General features: G+C 41.9%; 1 protein-coding gene across 2 annotated transcripts in view; it reads right to left on the bottom strand.

Moving 5' to 3' along the window:
• LOC101040877 (class I histocompatibility antigen, B alpha chain-like) overlaps positions 1-23,230 on the bottom strand; it is a 361,503-nt gene that overhangs the window by 159,608 nt on the left and 178,665 nt on the right. Inside the window, exons 5-7 of one of the 2 annotated variants that reach the window (XM_074398293.1) lie at positions 23,014-23,130; positions 22,558-22,590; positions 22,407-22,454 (exon numbers count right to left, since the gene is read on the bottom strand). In XM_074398293.1, the coding sequence (XP_074254394.1) occupies positions 22,407-22,454; positions 22,558-22,590; positions 23,014-23,130 (198 nt within the window). The remainder of the gene's footprint in view (positions 1-22,406; positions 22,455-22,557; positions 22,591-23,013; positions 23,131-23,230) is intronic. The other variant, XM_074398292.1, reaches the window with a different exon arrangement.

Raw genomic sequence — 23,230 nt, 5'->3', positions numbered from 1 at the left:
TCTTACTTTATATACATCGAATTGTTTAAAGATAAGAAAAAGTAAAAAGTTCTTTTTTGTGGGGCTTATAACTTATATAGATATATTACATATAATATCTATATCATAAAAGATGAACATTTTATAGAGAATAAATGATTGCAAGTTTTCTATATTTATGGGTACTAGTACATTATTAACTGAAAATGAACTATGAAATGTTAAGAATAAGCAAAATTCTGAAGGAAATTGAGATACACAAAAAAATTCAAAAGATCAACAAATCTCAGAGATGGTTTTTTTTTGAAAAAAAAAAAAATCTTAGCCAGTCTTGAGTCTCATCATCCTATGGTTTCAGAACTATTATGAATACAAAGGTAGTCAAAAAACAGTCCTGCCCAGAAAGAGGACTTATCCCTAAATATGGTGGCCCTGGTACAGCTGGCCCTCCCTGCTGGACCTCCTCCACGTGGGCGCTTTCTGCAGTGACTCTGTTACCTTACTATTCCACTCTACCCAGTGTCCTGACCCAAGAGACAAGGGGTGTCTGCTGCTGTGTCCACGTTTGGATTAGGAAATCTTGATGATGTCAGTACAGTATGAGCCAGGATGACAGCTCATGCCTGCAATCCCAGCAATTCAGGACACTAAAGCAAAAGGATCGCTTAAGATCAGGAGTTGGAGACCAGCTTGGACAACATATGAGACCTTCTTCTCTAAAAAATAAAGTAAAAATAAGTACCCTTACCTGGGCATGGTGGTGGGCACTTATATTTCCAGGTACTGGGGACACTGAGGTGGGAAGATCCCTTCAGCTCATGAATTCAAGGCTGCAGTGAGCTATGATTGCACCACTGGACTCCAGTCTAGTCACAGAGGGACATCTTGACTCTAAAAAATACATTGTAAACCTTTGCTTACTAAGGGTTATTTTAGTTATTATTTATTCAGTGTACGTTTTGATTTTATTTTACTGGCAGCACAATAAATCAGGACATGCGCAAAGTAGAAATCTCATCCACTTTCCAGTGTTAAAAAGCCTAGTCCAGGGAGGTGAGGAAACAGTCCTCATTGGCTTTGAGGATTCAAGGAGGAGATGGGCTGGGCAGGAAGCTTTTTACTTGGTAAAGCTCATCCTGGACATCCACCTCCTGGGAGCTGAAGCAGCGCAGCAGCGCCACCTGGTGGTTCATGCGCTTCCTTTTGCAGATCACGCACAGCCCTAAGACCCACTTCTCCTTTGCACTTGGGATTTCTTCACTGGACACCAGCTTGAATAAACTTTCCGGTAAAGCAAAGGAAGCGCGAGGTTGCTGGGGGAGGAATGGTGTCATCTCCACCTTTGGCGAGATCCATATCTCGTGTTCAGGGGAAGGGCGAGGCCTTACTCCCCGTGTAGAGAGAGGCTCTGGCCGCGAAGGCGCCTGTGGAGAGGTGAGGATCGGCTCCCTCTACACTGATGCCAAGAGCTTGCAGACGGCGGGAAAGGCTTCCCCTCAGCTGTGCCCTATCAGGTTTTTCCAAAAGTCAAGGAGTAAACCTGCATATTGCCTCTGGTGATGTGAGCTGCATGCACACTTGGAAGTGAGGTCACCCTGCTGAGGGTCCTGGGGCTGCTGGGTGTTCTGGGTGCTCGATGTCCAGAGAGGAAAATGCGGAAGAGGCACTGTGCAAAACAGGAATCATAGTTTTTTTTTCTCTTTTTTTTTTTTTTTTGAGACAGAGTTTCGCTCTTGTTACCCAGGCTGGAGTGCAATGGCGCGATCTCGGCTCACCGCAACCTCCGCCTCCTGGGTTCAGGCAATTCTCCTGCCTCAGCCTCCTGAGTGGCTGGGATTACAGGCACACGCCACCATGCCCAGCTAATTTTTAGTATTTTTAGTAGAGACGGGGTTTCACTATGTTGACCAGGATGGTCTCGATCTCTTGACCTCGTGATCCACCCGCCTCGGCCTCCCAAAGTGCTGGGATTACAGGCTTGAGCCACCGCGCCCGGCCTTTTTCTCTTTTTTTTATTGCATTTTAGGTTTTGGGGTACATGTGAGGAACATGCAAGATTGTTGCATAGGTACACACATGGCAGTGTGATTTGCTGCCTTGCTCCCCTTCACCTATATCTCGCGTTTCTCCCCATGCTATCTCTCCACACCCCCTCACCCGCCCGTCCCTCCCCCATTACCCCCAACAGACCCCAGTGTGTAGTGCTCCCCTCCCTATGTCCACGTGTTCTCATTGTTCAACACCCGCCTATGAGTGAGAACATGCGGTGTTTGATTTTCTGCTCTTGTGTCAGTTTGTTGAGAGTAGTGGTTTCTAGTTTCATCCATGCCCCTACAAAGGACACGAATTCATCATTTTTGATGGCTGCATAATATTCCATGGTGTATATGTACCACATTTTCCCTGTCCAGTCTATGACCAATGGGCATTTGGATTGGTTCCAGGTATTTGCAATTGTAAACAGTGCTGCAATGAACATTCTTGTGCATGTGTCCTTATAGTAGAACGATTTATAACCCTTTGGATATATACCCAGTAATGGAATTGCTGAGTCAAATGGAATTTCTGATTTTGGTCCTTAAGGAATCACCACACTGTCTTCCACAATGGTTGAACTAATTTACACTCCCACCAATAGTGTAAAAGTATTCCTATTTGTCCACATCCTCTCCAGCATCTATTGTCTCCAGATTTTTTAATGATTACTTTTCTAACTGGCATGAGATGGTATCTCAATGTAGTTTTGGTTTGTATTTCTCTAATGACCAGTGATGATGAGCATTTTTCATATGTTTGTTGGCCTCGTGTATGTCTTCTTTTGTAAAGTGTCTGTTCATATTCTTTGACCACTTTTGAGTGGACTTGTTTGTTTTTTTCTTGTAGATCTGTTTTAGTTCTTTGTAAATTCTGGATATCAGCCCTTTGTCAGATGGGTAGACTGCAAAAATTTTTTCCCATTCTGTTGGTTGCCGATTCACTCTACTGACTGTTTCTTTTGCCGTGCAGAAGTTCTGGAGTTTGATTAGGTCCTATTTGTCTATTTTGGCTTTTGTTGCCAATGCATTTAGTGTTTTGGTCATGAAGTCCTTGCCTATGCCTATGTCCTCAATGGTTTTGCTCAGATTTTCTTCTAGGGTTTTTATGGTGATAGGTATTATGTTTAAGTCTTTAATATATCTGGAGTTAATTTTAGTGTAAGGTGTCAGGAAGGGGTCCAGTTTCTGCTTTCTGCACATGGCTAGCCAGTTTTCCCAACACCATTTATTAAACAGGGAATCTTTTCCCCATTGCTTGTTTTTTTCAGATTTGTCAAAGATCAGATGGTTGTAGATGTGTTGTGTTGCCTCTGAGGCCTCTGTTCTGTTCCATTGGTCTATATCTCTGTTTTGGTACCAGTACCATGCTGTTTTGATTACTGTAGCTTTGTAGTATAGTTTGAAGTCCAGTAGTGTGATGCCTCCTGCTTTCTTCTTTTTGCTTAGAATTGACTTGGCTATGTGGGCTCTCTTTTGGTTCCATATGAAGTTGATGGTGTTTTTTTCCAGTTCTGTGAAGAAGGTCATTGGTAGCCTGATGGGAACTGCGTTGAATCTGTAAATTACTTTGGGTAGTGTGGCCATTTTCATGATATTGATTCTTCCTAACCATGAACATGGAGTGTTTCTCCATCTGTTTGTGTCTTCTCTTATTTTGTTGAGCAGTGGCTTTTAGTTCTCCTTGAAGAGGTCCTTTATGTTCCTTCTTAGTTGTATTCCTAGGTATTTCATTCTCTTTGTAGCAATTGTGAATGGCAGTTCGTTCTTGATTTGGCTCTCTTGAAGTCTATTACTGGTGTATAGGAATGCTGGTGATTTTTGCACATTGATTTTGTATCCTGAGACTTTGCTGAAGTTGTTTATCAGTTTCAGGAGATTTTGGGCTGAGATGATGGGGTCTTCAAGATACACAATCATGTAATCTGCAAATAGAGACAATTTGACTTCCTCCTTTTCTATTTGAATACCCTTTATTTCTTTTTCTTGCCTGATTGCTCTGGCTAGAACTTCCAGTACTATATTGAATAGGAGTAGTAAGAGAGGGCATCCTTGTCTAGTGCCAGATTTCAAAGGGAATGCTTCCAGTTTTGCCCATTCAGTATGATATTGGCTGTTGGTTTGTCGTAAATAGCTTTTATTATTTTGAGATACGTTCCGTCAATACCCAGTTTATTGAGGGGTTTTAGCATAAAGGGCTGTTGAATTTTGTCAAAGGCCTTCTCTGCATCAATTGAGATAATCATGCGGTTTTTGTCTTTGGTTCTGTTTATGTGGTGAATTACGTTTATAGTCTTGCATATGTTGAACCAGCCTTGCATCCCTGGGATGAGGCCTACTTGATCATGGTGGATAAGCTTTTTGATATGCTGTTGCAATTGGCTTGCCAGTATTTTATTGAAGATTTTTTCATCTATGTTCATCATGGATATTGGCCTGAAGTTTCCTTTTATTGTTGAGTCTCTGCCAGGTTTTGGTATCAGGATGATGTTGGTCTCATAAAATGATTTGGAAAGATTCCCTCTTTTTGGATTATTTGGAATAGTTTCAGAAGGAATGGTACCAGCTCCTCTTTGTATGTCTGGTAGAATTCGGCTGTAAACCCTTCTGGACCTGGACTTTTTTTGGGTGGTAGGCTCTTAATTGCTGCCTCAACTTCAGACCTTGTTATTGGTCTATTCAATGTTTTGACTTCTTCCTGGTTTAGGCTTGGGAGGATGCAAGTGTCCAGGAATTTATCCGTTTCTTCCAGGTTTACTAATTTATGTGCATAGAGTTGTTTGTAATAATCTCTGATGATGGTTTGAACTTCTGTGGAATCTGTGGTGATATCCCCTTGATTGCTTTTTTATTGCATCAATTTCGTTATTCTCTCTTTTCTTTTTTATTAATCTGGCTAGTAGTCTATTTCATTGATCTTTTAAAAAAAAACCAGCTCCTGGATTTATTGATTTTTTGAAGGGTTTTTTGTGTCTCTATCTCCTTCAGTTCTGCTCTGATCTTAGTTATTTCTTGTCTTCTGCTAGGTTTTGAGTTTTTTTGGTCTTGCTCCTCTAGCTCTTTCAATTTTGATGCTAGGGTGTCTATTTTAGATCTCCCCTTGCTTCTCATGTGGGCACTTATTGCTATATATTTTCCTCTAGAGACTGCTTTAAATGTGTCCCAGAGATTCTGGTATGTTTTGTCTTCATTCTCGTTGCTTTTAAGAACATCTTTATTTCTGCCTTCATTTTATTGTTTATCCAGTCAACATTCAAGAGCCAGTTGTTCAGTTTCCATAAAGCTGTGCGGTTCTGAGTTAGTTTCTGCATTCTGTGTTCTAACTCGATTGCACAGTGGTCTGAGAGACTGTTTGTTATGATTTCCATTCTTTTGCTTTTGCTGAGGAGTGACTTATTTCCAATTATGCAGTCAGTTTTAGAGTAGGCGTGATGTGGTGCTGAGAAGAATGTATATTCTGTGGATTTGGGGTGGAGAGCTCTGTAAATGTCTATTAGGTTTGCTCGTTCCAGGACTGAGTTCAGGTCCTGGATATCCTTGTTAATTTTCTGTCTTGTTGATCTGTCTAATATTGACAATTGTGTGTTAAAGTCTCCCACTATTATTGTGTGGGAGTTTAAGTCTCTTTGTAAGTCATTAAGAACTTGCCTTATGTATCTGGGTGTTCCTGTATTGGGTGCGTATATATTTAGGATCGTTAGCTCTTCTCATTGCATTGATCCTTTTACCATTATGTAATGTCCTTCTTTGTCTCTTTTGATCTTTGTTGCTTTAAAGTCTTTTTTATCAGAGATGAGAATTGCAACTCCTGCTTTTTTTTGCTCTCCATTTGCTTGGTAAATCTTCCTCTATCCCTTTATTTTGAGCCTTTGTGTCTATCTATGCAGTAATCCTAAATAATCTGCATATGTACCCCAGAACCAAAAGTACAATTAAAAAAATTTAAAGTAACTAAATGTGTTCATTAGGAATAAATGTGAATGTAAATAACAAAAAAATTAGAAAGTAATACTCATAACATTTACCATCTTTATTCCTGCAACTCGTCACATAAGCTGATTAATTATTTATTTATTTACTTATTTATTTGAAACCGATTGTTGTTCTGTTGTCCAGGCTGGAGTGAATGCAGTGGCATTACCTTGGCTAACTGCAACATCGACCTCCTGGGCACAAGTGATCCTCCTACCTCAACTTCCTAAGTAACTGAGACTAAAAGCACACTACCATGCCTGACTAATATTTGTATTTATTTTCAGTAAAGATGTAGTTTCAGCATATTGCCCAGGTTGGCTTCACATTACTAGACTTAAGCAATCCACTCGCCTCAGCTTACAAAGTGCTGAGATTACAGGCATGGGCCACTGTGCTGGCCACAACTAGTATTTATAAATACTTTTTTTTTTTTTTAACTGACCATCCTATACTCCCATTGTCTTCAGCAAGTCCCTCAGTTGATCAGGTTTCCTTTCCTGCTTGTGTGACTCAAACCTTCATTCCTGAGGGTATGGCTCATTAGTAGTCCTACCTGACTTGGTTGTCATAGTTTATATTGACTTTAATTATAGGGCAGAGTATTACTAAGATATGCTCTAAGAGATCTTCTGTGTTCCAAACATAGTCTTACTTACTGCCACTGTGTAGTAGCAGACCAATTTCCCCCCTGATGACCAAAACCATTCACCCATACAGTGCAGTAATTCCTTCCTTTGTTTGCTGATTCAGAATCATAAGAAACTGAAGCTGTCTTAGCTTCCAGCTCAATTGAATCATTTCTGTGTCTCCTGAGGGAGCATTCCACCTTTTGGTAAAGCTCTAGATTCTGGTCCTGCTCCTCCTGACTAAGCAGGACCTCCCAACCAAGGTCTCCAGTACTTCTTACAGGTGTGTTCAGGCTAGCAACAGGCCTGTACTTTTCTGGAACACATCTCTCGGAGGAAGAGGCAGACTGCCATCTTTCCTGTTATGTAGCCTTCACTGGTGATACCTCCAGGTACTGGAAAATCTGAGACAACTAGGGACTAGAGAAGGCCCCCAGCAAACTGCAGCAGCCCTACAGAAAGGTGATCAGACTGTTAAAAGAGAGAACAAAAGAAGAGAAAAACAAAACCCATTCAAAGGTCAACAACTTCAAAGACTGAAGGTAGATAAACCCACAAAGTTGATAAGGAATCAGCAAAGGAATGTTGAAAGCTCAAAAACCCAGCAAGGGTTTGGAACCAGGCTAAGGTTGAGATGGCTGAAACAACAGAAGTAGAATTCAGAATACGGAAAAGAATAAAGTTCACTATCCTAAAGGGGTACACTGTAACCCAATGTAAGGAAGCTAAAAATCATTATAAAACACTGCAGGACCTGACAGACAAAATAACCAGTATAAAGAAGAACATGACCATCTAACAGAGCTGAAAAACACACGATGAGAATTTCCTAGTGCACTCACAAGTATTAATAGCAGTATAGAGCAAGTGGAGGAAAGAATTTCAGCACTTGAACACTGGCTTTCTGAAATAAGACAGGAAGCCGAGAATAGAGAAAAAAGAAGGAAAAGGAATGAATAAAATTTCTAAAAAGCATGGGATTATGTAAAGAAACCAAACCTAAGAAAAATGGGTGTATCTGAAAGAGATGGGGAGAATGCAACCAATTTGGAAAACATTTCAGGATAACATCCATGAGAACTTCCCCAACATAGCTAGACAGGCCAACATTCAAATTCAGAAATGCAGAGGACCCCAGTAAGTTAATCCATGAGAAAGTCATCTCCAAGACACATATTCAGCACATTCTCCAAGGTTGAAATAAAAGAAAAAATGTCAAGGACATCCAGAGAGAAAGGCCAGATCACCTACAAAGGGAAGCCCATCAGACTAACAGTTGATCCCTCAGTGGAAATCCTACAAGCAGAATAGACTGAAGGCCAATATGCAACATTCTTAAAGAAAAGAATCTCCAAGCCAGAATTTGATATCCGACGAAACTAAGCTTCACAAGCAAAGGAGAAATAAGATTCTTTTTAGACAAACAAATGCCAAGAGAATTCATTACTGCTAGACCTCCATTACAATAACTCCTGAAGGAAGCACTAAATATGGAAAGGAAAATCAGCTACCAGACACTACAAAAGCACACTAAAGTATACAGACTATTGACACAATAAAGCAATAAGGCAACCACATAAGCAAGTCTGCAAAGTAACCAGCTAACATCATGATGAAACTATCAAATCCATACATATCAATATTAACCTTAAATGTAAATGTGCTAAATGCCCCATTTAAAAGACATAAAGTAGCAAGCTGGATAAAGAACCAAGATCTATCAGTATGCTGTCACAAATTCAGGAGGTTTTTAAAAATTAATAAACTAAATAGAGCCCTAGCTAGGCTAATAAGGAGGAAAAAAGAGAAGATTCCAATAAACACAATTGGAAACAGTAAGAGGAACATTATAATTGACCCCACAGAAACATAAGCAACCACCAGAAAATATTATGAACACCTCTACGCACATAAACTAGAAAATCTAGAAAACAAGGATCAACTCCTGGACACATACACCAGCCCACCGGACTGAACGAGGAAGAAAGTGAATCCCCGAACAGACTAATAATGAGTTCTGAAATTGAGGCAGTAATAAACAGCCTACCAACCAATAAAAGCCCAGGACAAGATGATTAACAGATGAATTCTATTAGATGTACAAAAAATAGCTGATATCATTTCTACTAAAACTATTTCAAAAAAATGTGAAGAAGAGACTCCTCTTTGACTCATTCTATTAGGCCAGCATCATCCTGATGCCAAAATGTGGCAGAGATACAACAACAACAACAACAACAACAACAACAACAACAACAAAAACACTTCAGGCCAACATTCTTGATGAACATTGATGCAAAAATTTCCAACAAAATGCTGGCCAGCTGAATCCAGCAGCACATCAAAAAACTTCATCCACCACAGTCAAGTAGGTTTCATCCCCAGGATGCAAAGTTGGTTCAAAATATGTAAATCAATAAATGTGCTTCATTACATAAACGGAACTAAAGACAAAAACCACGATTATCTCAGTAGACACAGAAAAAGCTTTTGATAAAATTCAACATCCAATCATGTTTTTAAAAAGCTCTTAATAAACTATGTAGTGAAGGAAAACACCTCAAAACATTAAACACCATCTGTGATAAACCCACGGCCAGCATCATACTGAGTGGGCAAGAGCTGGAAGCATTCCCCTTGAAAACCAACACAAGACAAGGATGTCTTCTCTCACTACTCCTATTCAACATAGTATTGGAAGTTTTGGCCAGGGCAATCAGGCAAGAGAAATAAATAAAGAGAATTCAAATAGAAAGAAAAAGTCAAACTATTCCTGTTTGCAAGTCTCAGGATCCAAAATCAAGGTGAGAAAATTACTAGCATTTCTACACACCAACAACAGGTAAGCTGAGACCCAAATCAGGAATGAACTTCCATTCACAAATGCCACAAAAAGAATAGAATATCTAGGAACACAGATAGCTTGGGAGGTAAAAGATCTCTACAAGGAGAACTGTAAACCACTGTTCTGAGAAATCAGAGATGATGCAAACAAATGGAAAAACTACCTATGTTCATGGATAGGAACAATCAATATCATGAAAAAGGCCATACTGTCCAAAGCAATGTATAGATTCAACGCTACTTCTATTGAACTACCACTGACATTCTTCATAGAACTAGAAAAAACTATTTTAAAATTCACATGAAACCAAAAAATAGCCTGAATAGCCAAGGCAATTCTAAACAAAAGGAACAAAGTTGGCAGCATCAACTGATTTCTTTCCTTTTTTCTGTTATTTTTGTTGTTGTTGTTGTTGTTGTTGTTGTTGTTGTTGTTGTTTTTTGGGGGGGTTTGTGTGTGTGTGTTTTTTTTTTGAGACAGAGTTTCACCTTGTCTCCCACACTGGAGTACAATGGTGGAATCTCTGCTCATTGCAACCTCTGCCTCCTGGGTTAAAGGAATTCTCATGCCTCAGCCTTCCAAGTAGTTGGAATTACAGGCACACACCACCATGCCAGGCTAATTTTTTGTATCTTTAATAGAGATGTGGTTTCACGATGTTGGCCAGGCTGATCTCAAACTCCTGACCTGCTTCAGCTTTCAAATAATGAGATTACAGGCATGAGCCACCACTCCCAGCCTACCCTGTCTGATTTCAACTATACTTCAAGGCTATGGTAACCAAAACACCATGATACAGGTACAAAAACAGACACGTAGACCAATGGAACAGAACAGACAACCCAGAAATAAGACCACACACCGACAATTATGATCTTTGAAAAACCTGGCAAAAACAAGCAATGGGGAAAGCATTCCCTGTTTATAAATGGTACTGGGATAACTGGCTAGCCATATGCAGAAGATTTAAATGGAACCCCTTTCTTTTCTTTTCTTTTTTTTTTTTTTTTTTTTTTTTTTTTTTAGAAAGAAAGGGGAAGAGAGAACAGGAATCTTGCTCTATTGCCCAGGCTGGAATGCAGTCTAAAAATAGGTATTAAAAACCTCTTTTATGCTGGTAATTGTGCTTAACAGTGGAGACAGGAAGGAATAAGAGAAGAAAATAACAAACAAACAGCCAACCAATATTTTATTTAAGTCTGTGAAATGCTATGCAAATGCTGAAGAGTAATTTACTTCCAATTATGTGGTCACTTTCACAATAGGTGTAATGTGATACTGAGAAAAATGTATGTTGTGTGCACCTGGGGTGAAGAATTCTATAAATATTCACTGAATTTACTTGTTCCAGGTCTGAGTGCAAATCATAGATGTCCCTGTTAATTTTCTATCTCGCTGATTCATCGAATATTAACAATGTGGTGTCAAAGTCTCCTGCTATCATTGTGCGAGAGTCCAAGTCTCTTTATAAGTCATTAAGAACTTGTCTTATGTATCTGGGTGTTCCTATACTGGGTGCATATATATTTATGACCATTGACTCCTGTTGTTGCATTGGTACTTTTACCATTATGTAATGTCCTTCTTTGTTTCTTTTAGTCTTTGTTACTATTAAAGTCTATTTTGTCAGAGACGAAAGTTACAATTTCTGTTTTCTTTTTCTTTTTCTTTTCTCTCTATTTGATTGGTAAGTCTTCCACCAACCCTTTGTTTTAGACTTCGTGTGTCCTTGCTTATGAGATGGATCTGGATACAATGAACTGATGGGTTTTGACTTTTTATTCAATTTGCCTGTCTGTGTCTTTGACTGGGGCATTTAATCCATTTAAATTTAGGATTAGTATTGATATTCATGAGTTTAATATTGTCATTTAATGCTAGCTGGTTATTTTGTTCATTAGTTGATACAGATTTTTCATTATGGAGATACTCTTTACCTTTTGGTAAGTTTTTGGGATGACTGATACTGGTTGTTCCTTTCTGTGTATAGTGCTTCTTTCAGAAGCTCTTGTAAAGCAGGCCTTGTGGTGATGAAATCTCTGAGTGCTTGCTTGTTCGTGAAAAAATTTAATTTTCCTTCATTTATGAAGCTTAATTTGGCTGGATATGAGATTCTGGGTTGAAAATTCTTTTCTTTGAGGATATTGAATATTGACCCCCACTCTCTTCTAGTTTGTAGGGTTTCAGCTGAGAGATCTGCTGTGAATCTGATAGGCTTCCCTTTATGGATAACCTGACCTTTCTCTCTAGCTGCCCTTTGAATTATCTCCTTTATTTCAACCCTGGTGAATCTAACGATTATGTGTCTTGGGGTTGCTCTACTTGAGGAATATCTTTGTGGTGTTCTCTGTATTACCTGAAGTTGAGTATTTTCCTGCCTTGCTAGGTTAGGAAAGCTTTGCTTAATAATATCCTGAAGAATATTTTCCAGCTTGGATTCACTCGCTTCATGACATTCAGGTACACCTATCAAACGTAAATTAGGTATTTTCACATAGTCCCATATTTCTTGGAGACTTTGCTCATTCCTTTTTACTTTTTCTTCTCTAATCTTGTCTTCTCATTTCATTTAATTAAGTTGGTCTTCGACCTCTGATATCCTTTCTTCTGCTTGATCAATTTCACTCTTAAAACTTGTGCATACTTCGTGGAGTTCTCATACTGTATTCTTCAGTTTCATTAATTCACTTATATTCCTCTCTAGATTGTCTATTCTCATTAGGATTTCATCAAACCTTTTTTCGAGGTTCTTAGTTTCTTTACATTGGGCTAGAACATTTCTTTTAACTCACAGAAGTTTCTTATTATCCACCTTCTGAAGCCTAAATCTGTTAATGGAACGCACTCGTTCTCCATCAGGCCTTGTTCTCTTGTTGACGAGGAACTGTGATCTCCTGTACAGGGAGAGGCATTCTGATTTCGGGTATTCTCAGCCTTTTTACGCTGGTTTCTTCCCATCATTGTAAATCTATCCACCTGTCATCTTTGTAATTACCAACTTTCAAATTAGGTCTCTGAGTGGACGTCCAACTTGTTGATTCCCAGCACCAGAATCGGAGCAACCCACTGTGCCGGCCAAAATAGTGGCATTAAGATTTGTGGTGCTTTCTGCCCGGGAATCTCTGGTCTGGCTTTCTTCTTAAGTCCCTTTTTCTTTTTTTTTACTTTTCTTTTCTTTTCTTTTTTTTTATTTTTATTTATTTATTTTTTTTTATTGCGTTTTAGGTTTTGGGGTAGATGTGAAGAACATGCAAGATTGTTGCATAGGTACACACATAGCAGTGTGATTTGGTGCCTTCCTCCCCTTCACCTAGATCTGGCATTTCTCCCCATGCTATCTCTCCCCAACTCTCCACCCCCCGCTGTCCCTCCCCTATTTGGAGACAACAGATGCTGCAGAGGATGTGGAGAAATAGGAACACTTTTACACTGTTAGTGGGAGTGTAAATTAGTTCAACCATTGTGGAAGACAGTGTGGTGATTCCTCAAGAACCTAGAAATAGAAATTCCATTTGACCCAGCAATCTCATTACTCGGTATATATCCAAAGGATTATAAATCATTCTACTATAAGGACACATGCACATGAATGTTCACTGCAGCACTGTTTACAATAGCAAAGACCTGGAACCAACCCAAATGCTCATCAATGATAGACTGGACAGGGAAAATGTGGCACATATACACTATGGAATATTATGCAGCCATCAAAAACGATGAATTCGCGTCCTTTTTAGGGACATGGATGAACCTGGAAACCATGATTCTCAGCAAACTGACACAAGAGCAGAAAATCAAACACTGCCAGGTTCTCACTCATAGGCAGGTGTTGGACAATGAGAACACATGGACACAGGGAGGGGAGCACTACACACTGGGGTCTGTTGGGGGAAATTAAGTCCCTTTTTCAATCAGCTGAATAGGCGACTCTGCCTTCCTGGAGCTCCAAACGTCAACCAAAAGGGAACCCAGTCCGTTTACTCTGCACCAAGATCCGCAGCCCAGGAGCACCAGCAAAACCACCACGCCAGCCACAGGAGTCATGCTGGTGACCCGTGGGGCTCCTCCGCTGGGAATCTCCTGGTCCGTAAGCAACAAAAATTCGTCTGAAAGTGTGGCGTCCTCTCCTTCTCTACACTTTCACTGGGAGCTACAGTCCTGAGCTGCTAGTAATTAGCCATCTGGGATTTCTCCTCTGGAACTCCTTTCTTACACCATATACCAAAATCGCCTCAAGATGGATTAAAGACTTAAATGTAAAATCCAAAACTGTAAAAACCCTGGAGTAAAAACCCTGGAAGACAACCTAGGCAATGATATAATTACCTGCAAACTAGGACACTTTACTTCTCTTTCATTTATAAATCTTTCATTTGTTTTTCTTGGCTTAATGCTCTGGCCAGGACCTCCATAACATCTTTGCTGTTTTCCTGTTCTTGGGTAGAGAGTAATCAATTTTCATCTTCAAATATGATGTGAGTTGCAGTTTTACATATAAGCCATTTATCAAATTGAAGAACTTGCCTACTATTCCTATTTAATGATAATTTTCATCACAAATACGTGTTGCATTCTATTTTTTATTCATTTATTTTTTAACTTTTAGGTTCACTGGTACATGTACAGGCTTGTTATCTATTTAAATTGCATGTCATGAGGGTTTGATATACAGATTATTTCACCAAGCAGGTTACAGGTATGGTACTTGATAGGAAGTTTTTAAATCCTCACTCTTCTCACATCCTCCACCCTCAAGTAGGCCTTGGTGTCTAGTGTTCCCATCTTTGAGTCCATGTGTACTCACTGTTGAGCTTCCACTTATGCATCAGAACACGTGGTGTTTGGTGTTCTGTTCCTGTTAGTCATCAAAATAACGGCCTCAGTTCCATCCATATTGCTGCAAAGGACATGACCTTGTCCTTTTTTATGTCTGTGTAGTATTCTGCAGTGGAGATGTGCCACATTTTCCTTATCCAGTCTACCATTGCTGGGCATTTAGGTCGATTCCATGTCTTTACTATTCTGAATAATATTGCAATGAACATACACATGCATGTGTCTTTAAGGTAGAATGATTTTTATTCCTTTGGGAATATACCCAATAAATGGATTGCTGGGTCAAAAGGTAGCTCTAAGTTCTTTGAAAAATTGCCAAATTGCTTTCCATAAAGGCCAAACTAATTAACTTCCATTCCTACTAGCAGTATATAAGCATTCCCTTTTCCCTCCAACCTTACCAGCATGTGTAATTTTTGACTTTTTAATAATAGCCATTCTGACTGGTGTGAGATGGTATCTCATTGTGGTTTGGTTTGATATTTCTCTAGTGATTAGTGTGTTTACATATGCTTGTTGGCTGTGCATATGGCTTCTTTTGATAAATGTCTGCTCATGTCCTTTGCCTAATTTTTAATGGGGTTGTTTGTTTTCTGCTTGTAATTTGTTTAAATTCCTCATAGATTCTGGATATTAGACCTTTGTCAGATACATAGCTTGTAATATTTTCTGCCATTCTGTAGGCTGACTGTTTACTCTGTTGATAGTTTATTTTGCTGTGCAGAAGCTCTTTAATCAGGTTCTATTTATCCATTTTTGTTTTAGTTGCACTTGACTTTTGCCTTCTTCATTTGATACCTTAAAAAAAATTTTAATGTTGTTTTTAACACTTTATTTTAGTTTTGGGGTACATGCCAGCAGCTGAGGTAGCACAGTGGGGTGCAGGCACATTGGCTGGTGTGGGGTAGCACCAGGAGTGGGACTGTGGTGTTCCAGTGCAATGCTTGTGCCACCAGTATTGGTGACGGTAGGGGTGGAGTTGCTGGTGTCTGTCCTGGCACTGGCGCAGGCAGTTGTGCCAGCCAGAAAGATTGCTTTAACTTGGGAGGCTGAGGCTTCAGTTAGTTATGATCATGCCATTGCACCTGGTCTTGGTGACAGAGTGAGACCCTGTCTTGAATTTTTTTTTTTTTTTTTTTTAGACAAGAGTCTCATGCCACTGCCCAGGCTGGAGTGCAGTGGTACAATCTTGGCTCACTGCAACATCCACTTCCTATGTTCGAGAGATTCTCCCACCTCAGCCTACAGAGTAGCTAGAGTTACAGGTGCCCATCACCACGCCCGGCTTATTTTGTATTTTTTAGTAGAGACAGGGTTTCTCCATGTTGGCCAGGCTGGTCCCAAACTCCTGATGTCAAGGCGTCTTCCCAGCTGGGCCACCTGAAGCCCTGGGATTACAGGTGTGAACCACTGCATCCAGCCTGCTTTTTATTATATTAATTGACTGAGTTGTGTTATTTAATTTGCAGGTGTTAAACCAAACTTACTTCTCCATGAAAAAATCAATCTGGCATGACATATTGCTCTTTTTATGTTTATTTAAATTTAATAACTTTTTGAATAGAATTTTGGGTTTGGGTTCTAGAGATATAGTTCTTTGTGTTTCTTTTTTCTTGTGATTTCGTTGTCTGGATTTTCTTTCTTTCTTTCTTTCCTTTTTTTTTTTAACGTAATGTTGGCCTCATAAATTTAGTTGAAAATGGTTGCTTGCTTAAATTTCTAAAAGAGTGTGTGTAAAATTGATGCTATTTCTCAATTATATGTTCCATACAATCCATCAGTGAAACCTTCTGCACCTGGAGTTTTCTCTATGGTAAGTATTTCAATTACAAATTCAATTTCTGCGATTTATCTCTGGCTGGTCACATTTTCTGTTTCTTCCTGGGTCAGTTTTCATTAAATCAGTCAGATGATCACCTGCTGAAGTGGCATCATTGTCTCATGTAAATACTTGAGGTTCGTCATCTTGCACCAAGAAGATTAAGGACACTGACACACAAAGAGTGAGTTTAGGAGCAGAGGTTTACTAGGCAAAAGAAAGACAAAGGGGAATAGCTCTCTCTCTTGCAAGAGAGAGGGAAGCATGAAAGAGAATTCCAGCCCAGAATAAGAGTGCCCCAGATTTTATAGACAGGCATGAGGAGATGATGTCTGATTTACGTAGGGCCCAAAGATTGCTTGGACCAGGTGTGACTTGTTACTTGCATCTGAAGTGAGGACCATCTTGTGGGACTGAGCCCTCAAACCTGTGGAGTCTGAGGCGAACTCCAGGTAGTTAGTGGCAGAACTGTGTCAAATTCTAGACTCTCGCCTGCTTTTGGATATTCAGAAAATTATTCGGGTTCAGGAAAATGCCATCACTATCCCACAGAGAGAAACTTACAGTCAGAATAAGCAAAGAAACATCTGCCTTTCGGTCCCAGATGAAAAGAGAAAAATTCACAAACATTTATTTCATGACCCTAATCTGCTAAATACAGGTTGCCAGCAGCTGTTCATTGTTGACATGTGGAGTGGTCCTACCTCTAGTCTAGGAATTAGGATTTTCTTTTAGGCCTCTGTGGGGGGATCACATAAAAACTAACAAATGGTTGTGATTCTTTCCCTAGAAATATTTCCACACACAAGAAAATATAAATATTAATATAAAACATCAATGTGTACCCAGATTCTCTGAAATCTTACAAACCTGGGTTTTTAAATCCTAATAAGAGACAATGCTGAGGGAAGATGTGTGAATAATCATTTCACCATCACACGATGCCACTCTAATGATCTAGAGTATGAACTGGGTTAGACAAACACTTGATGTAATAACTTACTCTCAAGGGAAGAGTAGAAAGATGTTATTTATTAGTCATTGGTTTATTCAGACACTCCAAGTCCCTAACAGGTACCAGATAAAATTTGAATCATTGCTCTAAGAATTAAAATTTGTCATTCTTTTCCGACCCCTCACACCAGCACTTGAACCCTCTTCCTACATCAGAATTCCACACTGTCAATAAAAGGAGTCAAATTCTGTAACATATTTGAAGAGATTTATTCTGAGACCTTTATGAGTGACCACAGCCCATGACACAGCCCTCAGGAGACCCTGAGAACATGTGCTCAAGGTGGTTGGGGTGCAGGTTGGTTTTATACATTTTAGGAAGATATGAGACATCAATTAAATACATTTAAGATATACATTGGTTCAGTCCAGGAAGGCAGAGCAATTTGAAGCAAGTAGGGGTGGAGGGTAGGGTTCCTAGGATACAGGTAGATTTTAAAATGTTCTGATTGGCAAATGATTCAGTTATTATCAATAGAAAGGAATGTCTGGATTATAACAAGAGGTTGTGGAGACCAAAATTTAATCGTGCAGATGAAGCCTCCATGTGACCGCCTTCAGAGAGAATAGATTGGAAATGTTTCTGATCAGACTTAAGATCTATGTTGATGTTGAATGCTGGTCAGCTTTTTCTGAATTCCAAAAGGGAAGAGGGCGTAATGAGATATGTTCAACACCTGCTTCCCATGGTGGCCTGAGCCAGTCTTCCAGGTGAACTGTTGAGTGCCCTGGCTGAGGGTGTCCATTAAAATGGTTGGGAGGGGTGGTTTTGTTTATTTTTGGTTTACAACATGTAAAGTGTGTGTGTGTGTGTGTGTGTGTGTTTCTGTGTGTGTGTGTGTGTGTGTGTGTGTGTGTGTGTGTGTGTGTGTTGGAGTGCAATGGTGCAATCTCAGCTCACTGCAATCTCACCTTCTAGGCTGAAGTAATTCTCCTGCCTCACCCTCCTGAGTAGCCAGGATTACAGGTATGCACCACCATGCCTGGCTAATTTTGTATTATCAGTAGTGACAGGGTTTCACTATGTTGGCTAGACTGGTCTCAAACTCCCGATCTCAGGTGATCCACCCACCTCAGCCTCCCAAAGTTCTGGGACTATGGGTGTGAGCCACCATGCCTGGCCTACAACATGTAAAGTTTTGAGGGGAGACAGAAACCACCTCCCTCCCTAGAAGAGCACAACACTCCAGTCACCCCTGCAGTTGACCATGGACATGAGTCTCAGGCTGCACCAGTCAGATGAGTGCCTGCTGAAGCAGTATCTTTCTCTCCAGTAAATGCTCAGGTTCATTGTTCTGCACCAAGAAGATTAAGGACACTGACACATGAAGAGTGAGTTTAGGAGCAGAGATTTAATAGGCAAAAGAGAGACAAAGTGAAACAGCTCTCTCTCTTGCAAGACAGAGAGCTCCTGAACGGGAATTCCAGCCTGGAATGGGAGTGCATCTGATTGTATAGGCAGGCTTGAGGAGATGGTGTCTGACTTATGTAGGGCTCACAGGTTGGTTGGCCCAGATGTGACATTTACACAGTTCCTGGGAAAGGCTGTTCATCCCACCCTAATCCTATTATGCAAATGGGCTTTCCACTTGGCTGGTCCCATGTTGTTTGCTCTTTACTGTACACATGGCTGGTAAAGAGAAGGGAAGCTGGAGCCACCATGGTGACCATGCCTAGTCCCAGGCATCCTTTTCCTATTGGCACAGCTGCCGCATTCACCCGTGAGAGCTCCCAGCTGGCTTGTCTGTCTAAAGCTTAACTTTACAGGCTGCTCTTTGTTAGAATAGAAAATTATTTGGGGCTGCTTTTTATTAAAAGGAAAACATTACTGAGGGCTTCCATACCCTTGCTCTCTGCCTAAGTAATTTCTTCTTAACTCCTATATCACTGCCAGACTCTGAGCCAGAATGAGGTGACACAGAGCGGCTGGGACTGTGCAGAATGCATTTTAGTAAAGGTGGCTGAGTGGCAGTGGTGATGTCCAGTTTTCAGGTGCAGCAGTGACATCTGTCCTAGCCTCAGGGTTCAGTGTCCAGCACCAGGGTGTCAGAGGTGTCAGCAGTGGTGTCTGTGCTCAGCAGCAGTGGCAGTTGTTCCTAAGAGAGACCTCATCCCAGGTGGGCTGTGGATTTTGTTCCTGGTTGTGTAATTTCAATTCTTGTTCTGTGGCCTTCCCCACAATAAAATTAGCCCCCAATTCTATGTATTACTACTTAATGTGTAAATTAGAGAAATTTGTTTTCCATAGTTTGCTCCAAGAAGTGGGTGAGAAATCAGCGTGTGGCCCAGTGTCAGAGAGCAGCATTCAGACGTGTTCTTTGTGTGAGAGCCACATCCTGAATCATCTACCTGGCCTCTACCCCATGGTGGAGAGATCAGCAGGAAATATCACATCTCATAATTGATGATATACATCCTCCCTTTTATTTCTGAGAGAAAAATCTTCTTTTATACAAGGTTTGAAAATGCACCCCATTCACCCACCCTGGGAACTCTGATCTCCAATCTCAGTGGTTCTCAATCGGCTCCCAAAAGAGAGGGCAGAGGCTTAGAAAATACTCAGGCTGCTTCCCAGAATGCCTGTCTCAGAGTATTATACACAAGACCAAAACATCACTTATACAACAAGCACTACAGGCAGGCTGATGCTCAGACATGTGGGATCCTGGTGTTCTTGATCCAGAGACCAGAAACGTAGGACCCAGTCTTGTCATGAATCCAGAATCTCTTGCTCAACCCTAGACTTCTTGGATCTGAGAACCACATCCAGGTGATTCCTCTGCACATGGGAGGTCCTTGTCTAAGTGTCCTGTAGGCATGAGGTCAGAACTGTGCAGTCTGCTCTCGGTATGGTCTGATCAGATCCCTTAGAACGGGAGGTCCAGGGTTCAGTCCTTGTGTTCATTCTGTTCTATAGCCAGTCACTGCCTTGGTGCCCTCATCCACGCTTGAGGTTCTAAGTATTGTTTATATGGTGTGACCTCCTAAATCTATGTCTCCAGCCCAGTCTATTTCTCATTTCCCCTAAACTCTGGAGTTGTCTGTCCAACTGCCACCCCGGCTCCCTCACCTGCATTCCTGGTAGACATCTCCTCCTCTGAGTGCCTGGGATGGCCCCTCCTCGGTATGCTCCTGCCAGAGTCTCCCCATCTTCACTGATAGCAGCTCCACCCTTCCTTCCACTCACTCATTTTACAACTATGAGTGTCCTTGATTCTTCTTTCTCGCACCACAGATACAATCCATTGGCAAATGCTGTTACTCCATCTTAAAATGCATCCAGAATCCCCTCACGTCCCACTGTTTCCCCTGCTCACACCCCAGTCAAGGTAACAACATCTCCAGCCCAGAACACTGCACTCGCTTCCCACTGTTTTCCCTCCTGTCTCCCGTGTCCTTCACCTCTCAATTCTGTTCTCAGCACAGCAGTCAGAGATCCTTTTAAAAGAGAAGTTACACCACATCTCTCTTCTGCTCAAAACTGTCCGCTACCTCCCCATCTTACTCAGAACAAATGTCAGATGCTTCCCCACACCCTCCAGGCCCACCTGCCCTGGCTGTACCTTTGACCTCACCTCAGATTCTCTCTGTCCAGCCCTCCTGGCCTCCTTCCTCTCCTGGGAACACAGACACCGTCCTGCCCTAGTGCATTTGCACTGGTGGTTCCCCTGCCTGGAAAGAATGTCCCCAGACATCCTCATGGACAACTCCTCATGTCCCTCAACTGTTTCCTCAAAGGTCACCTTTGCAAAGTCGTGTACACAGACTACCCAGCACAACAGCCATCTTCCCTGTCCCCACTTCCCACACCCTGGATCACCTGTCTCGCAGCACTTCCCACCTTCTAGTACTTTCCTTCCTTGCTCTGGTGATAGTGTATCTGTTGTCTCTCTCTTCCCACTGAAACACATGCTCCACAAGGTTAGAGGTTTTTCTGATTTCACTTAAATGATGCTCCCCATATGCAGAACCACTCTGTCCTATGTCTGACCGACAACAAAGGTCACTGTAGAGCATCTCCTGTTCTAAAGGCAGTATCTGTATTAACATAGACTTGGGCCAAGTGCTGTTTCCTGGCAGCTACAGCACGACGTCCCCTCACACTGACATAGAAGCTACCTGTGCTTTTCTCCGCAGGGTTGCTAGTGTGTCCCTCTGCCCCCATCCCTCCTCCTACACCAACTCCCAACCCACCCACACCCCTGCACACTGCAACACACAATCACGCTTCTCTCTTCAGGAAAGAATAGTCCTTGATGATGGATCCAATTTCACAAACAAATGTAAGTCTAAATTAGATTCTGCCTTATAGATTCATGAGTTGGGATTGGAGCCAGCATCAAGATCACTAGAACCAGGGCAGGGAGAAAGGGCAGGAGACCAAAGCAGAAGAGGAGCCCTAGAAGGAGGCCAGGAGCTGAATGGGTCTGAAAATTTGTCTCAGAAACACAGAGACTCCCGTGTGCAGGGGCCGCCCTGGTCAATGTGTGAGCTTCTGTGGTCACAGCTCCAGCTGGGCAAGTTTCCACTAAAGGGACAAGGACAATGGAGCAGTGAAGCTGACCCAGCTGAGGATTGATCACATAAAGCCCATGACGGACTCAACAGCAACTGGGCACAGGCCCCGTCCACACTTGGCTCCTCACAGCCTTCTCCATCCCCACCTGCAACAGACTCAACTCAGCAAATGTGGATTCTGGAAGGTTCTCAGGTCTTTATTTCCTCTCTCAAATTTTAGGAATTGACTTATTTAACCCATCAACCTCTCATGGAAAATAGTTGAGAAAACACATTTATATTCAGATTTTTGTTTTCCACAGGGAAGTAGGCGATTGCAGCTCAGTGCACCATGAAGTTGAGACAGAGATAGAAACACCATGGCCCACCTCTCTGGAACAGGAAAGATGACTGGGAGGGAAGACAGGTCAGCATGAGGACAGGGGTCATGGTGGACACGGGGTGGGCTATCTCTCTACCTCCTCACATTATGCTGATGGGCACGCAGACACATTCAGATGTCTTTGCAGAAAGAGATGCCAGAGGTTCTTGAAGTCACAAAGGGGAGGCATGAAGAAATCCTGCATCTCAGTCCCACACAAGGCCGCTGTCTCAGGCTACAGAAAACAATAGTCATGAACAAATTCATGTCAGTCATGGTAAGTGATGACACTCTGAACAGCCCACCACACACTTGAAAGGTCCCACTCAAAGAATCCCCATTACCCAGTCCTTTCCCCTCTGCCTTACCCCGTACCCACTTCAGATCCCCAGAATCTCACCTTTACAAGCCGTGAGAGACACATCAGAGTCCGGGGCACTGTCACTGCCTGGGATAGAACAAAAACAGGACCTGGTCAGAGCACGCGGGAGATGTGGGACAGGAGGAATTATGGGGTGGGTGACTCCTCCACACTCCCACCCCTCACTTACATGCAGCCTGAGAGTAGCTCCCTCCTTTTCCACCTGTGGGAAGAAAACTTCCAGTGAGGGGACAGGGAGGAGGCAGGGCCATGTGACTTTAGAGGAACCTCCTAGTCTTGGACCCAAGAGAAGCTTCTAGAACCATGATTACACACCCAGGGCAGGATCAGGAAACACCAGGAAAGCAGGTGTGGGTCCTGGACTAACAACCCTTCTAAGGTCTGTCCTTAGCAGGGACCTTCCCCTGACTTGTGAATGCTGGATTCAGGTCCCCAACACCACAATCATGAAAACACATCTGTCCTTCATTGTCATGTCTGCTTCACAAAATAGTAAGTGCTGGCACACAGGGCCCCAGGCTGGGTTGGGCCATGTGTGGATGGTGCTTCCCAGGAATGAGGCAGGACACACTTCTATCTGGGGCTTGAAATACCCAGCAGACCCCACTCCTCACCCCTTCCCTACCTGAGCTCTTCCTTCTCCACATCACAGCGGTGACCACAGCTCCAGTGACCACAGCTCCTAGGACAGCCAGGCCAGCAACGATGCCCACGATGGGGATGGTGGGCTGGGAAGATGGCTCTGGGAAAGGAGGGGAAGGTGAGGGGCCCTGACCCAAGGCCTCAGCCCTGACCCTGCTGAAGGCTCTAGAAGGGCTCCTGCTTTCCCTGAGAAGAGATGT

Source organism: Saimiri boliviensis, chromosome 4, assembly GCF_048565385.1.
Source record: "Saimiri boliviensis isolate mSaiBol1 chromosome 4, mSaiBol1.pri, whole genome shotgun sequence".
Lineage (NCBI taxonomy): Eukaryota > Metazoa > Chordata > Mammalia > Primates > Cebidae > Saimiri > Saimiri boliviensis.
Note: the sequence above shows the minus strand (reverse complement) of the source record. Positions and strands in the feature narration are given on the sequence as shown.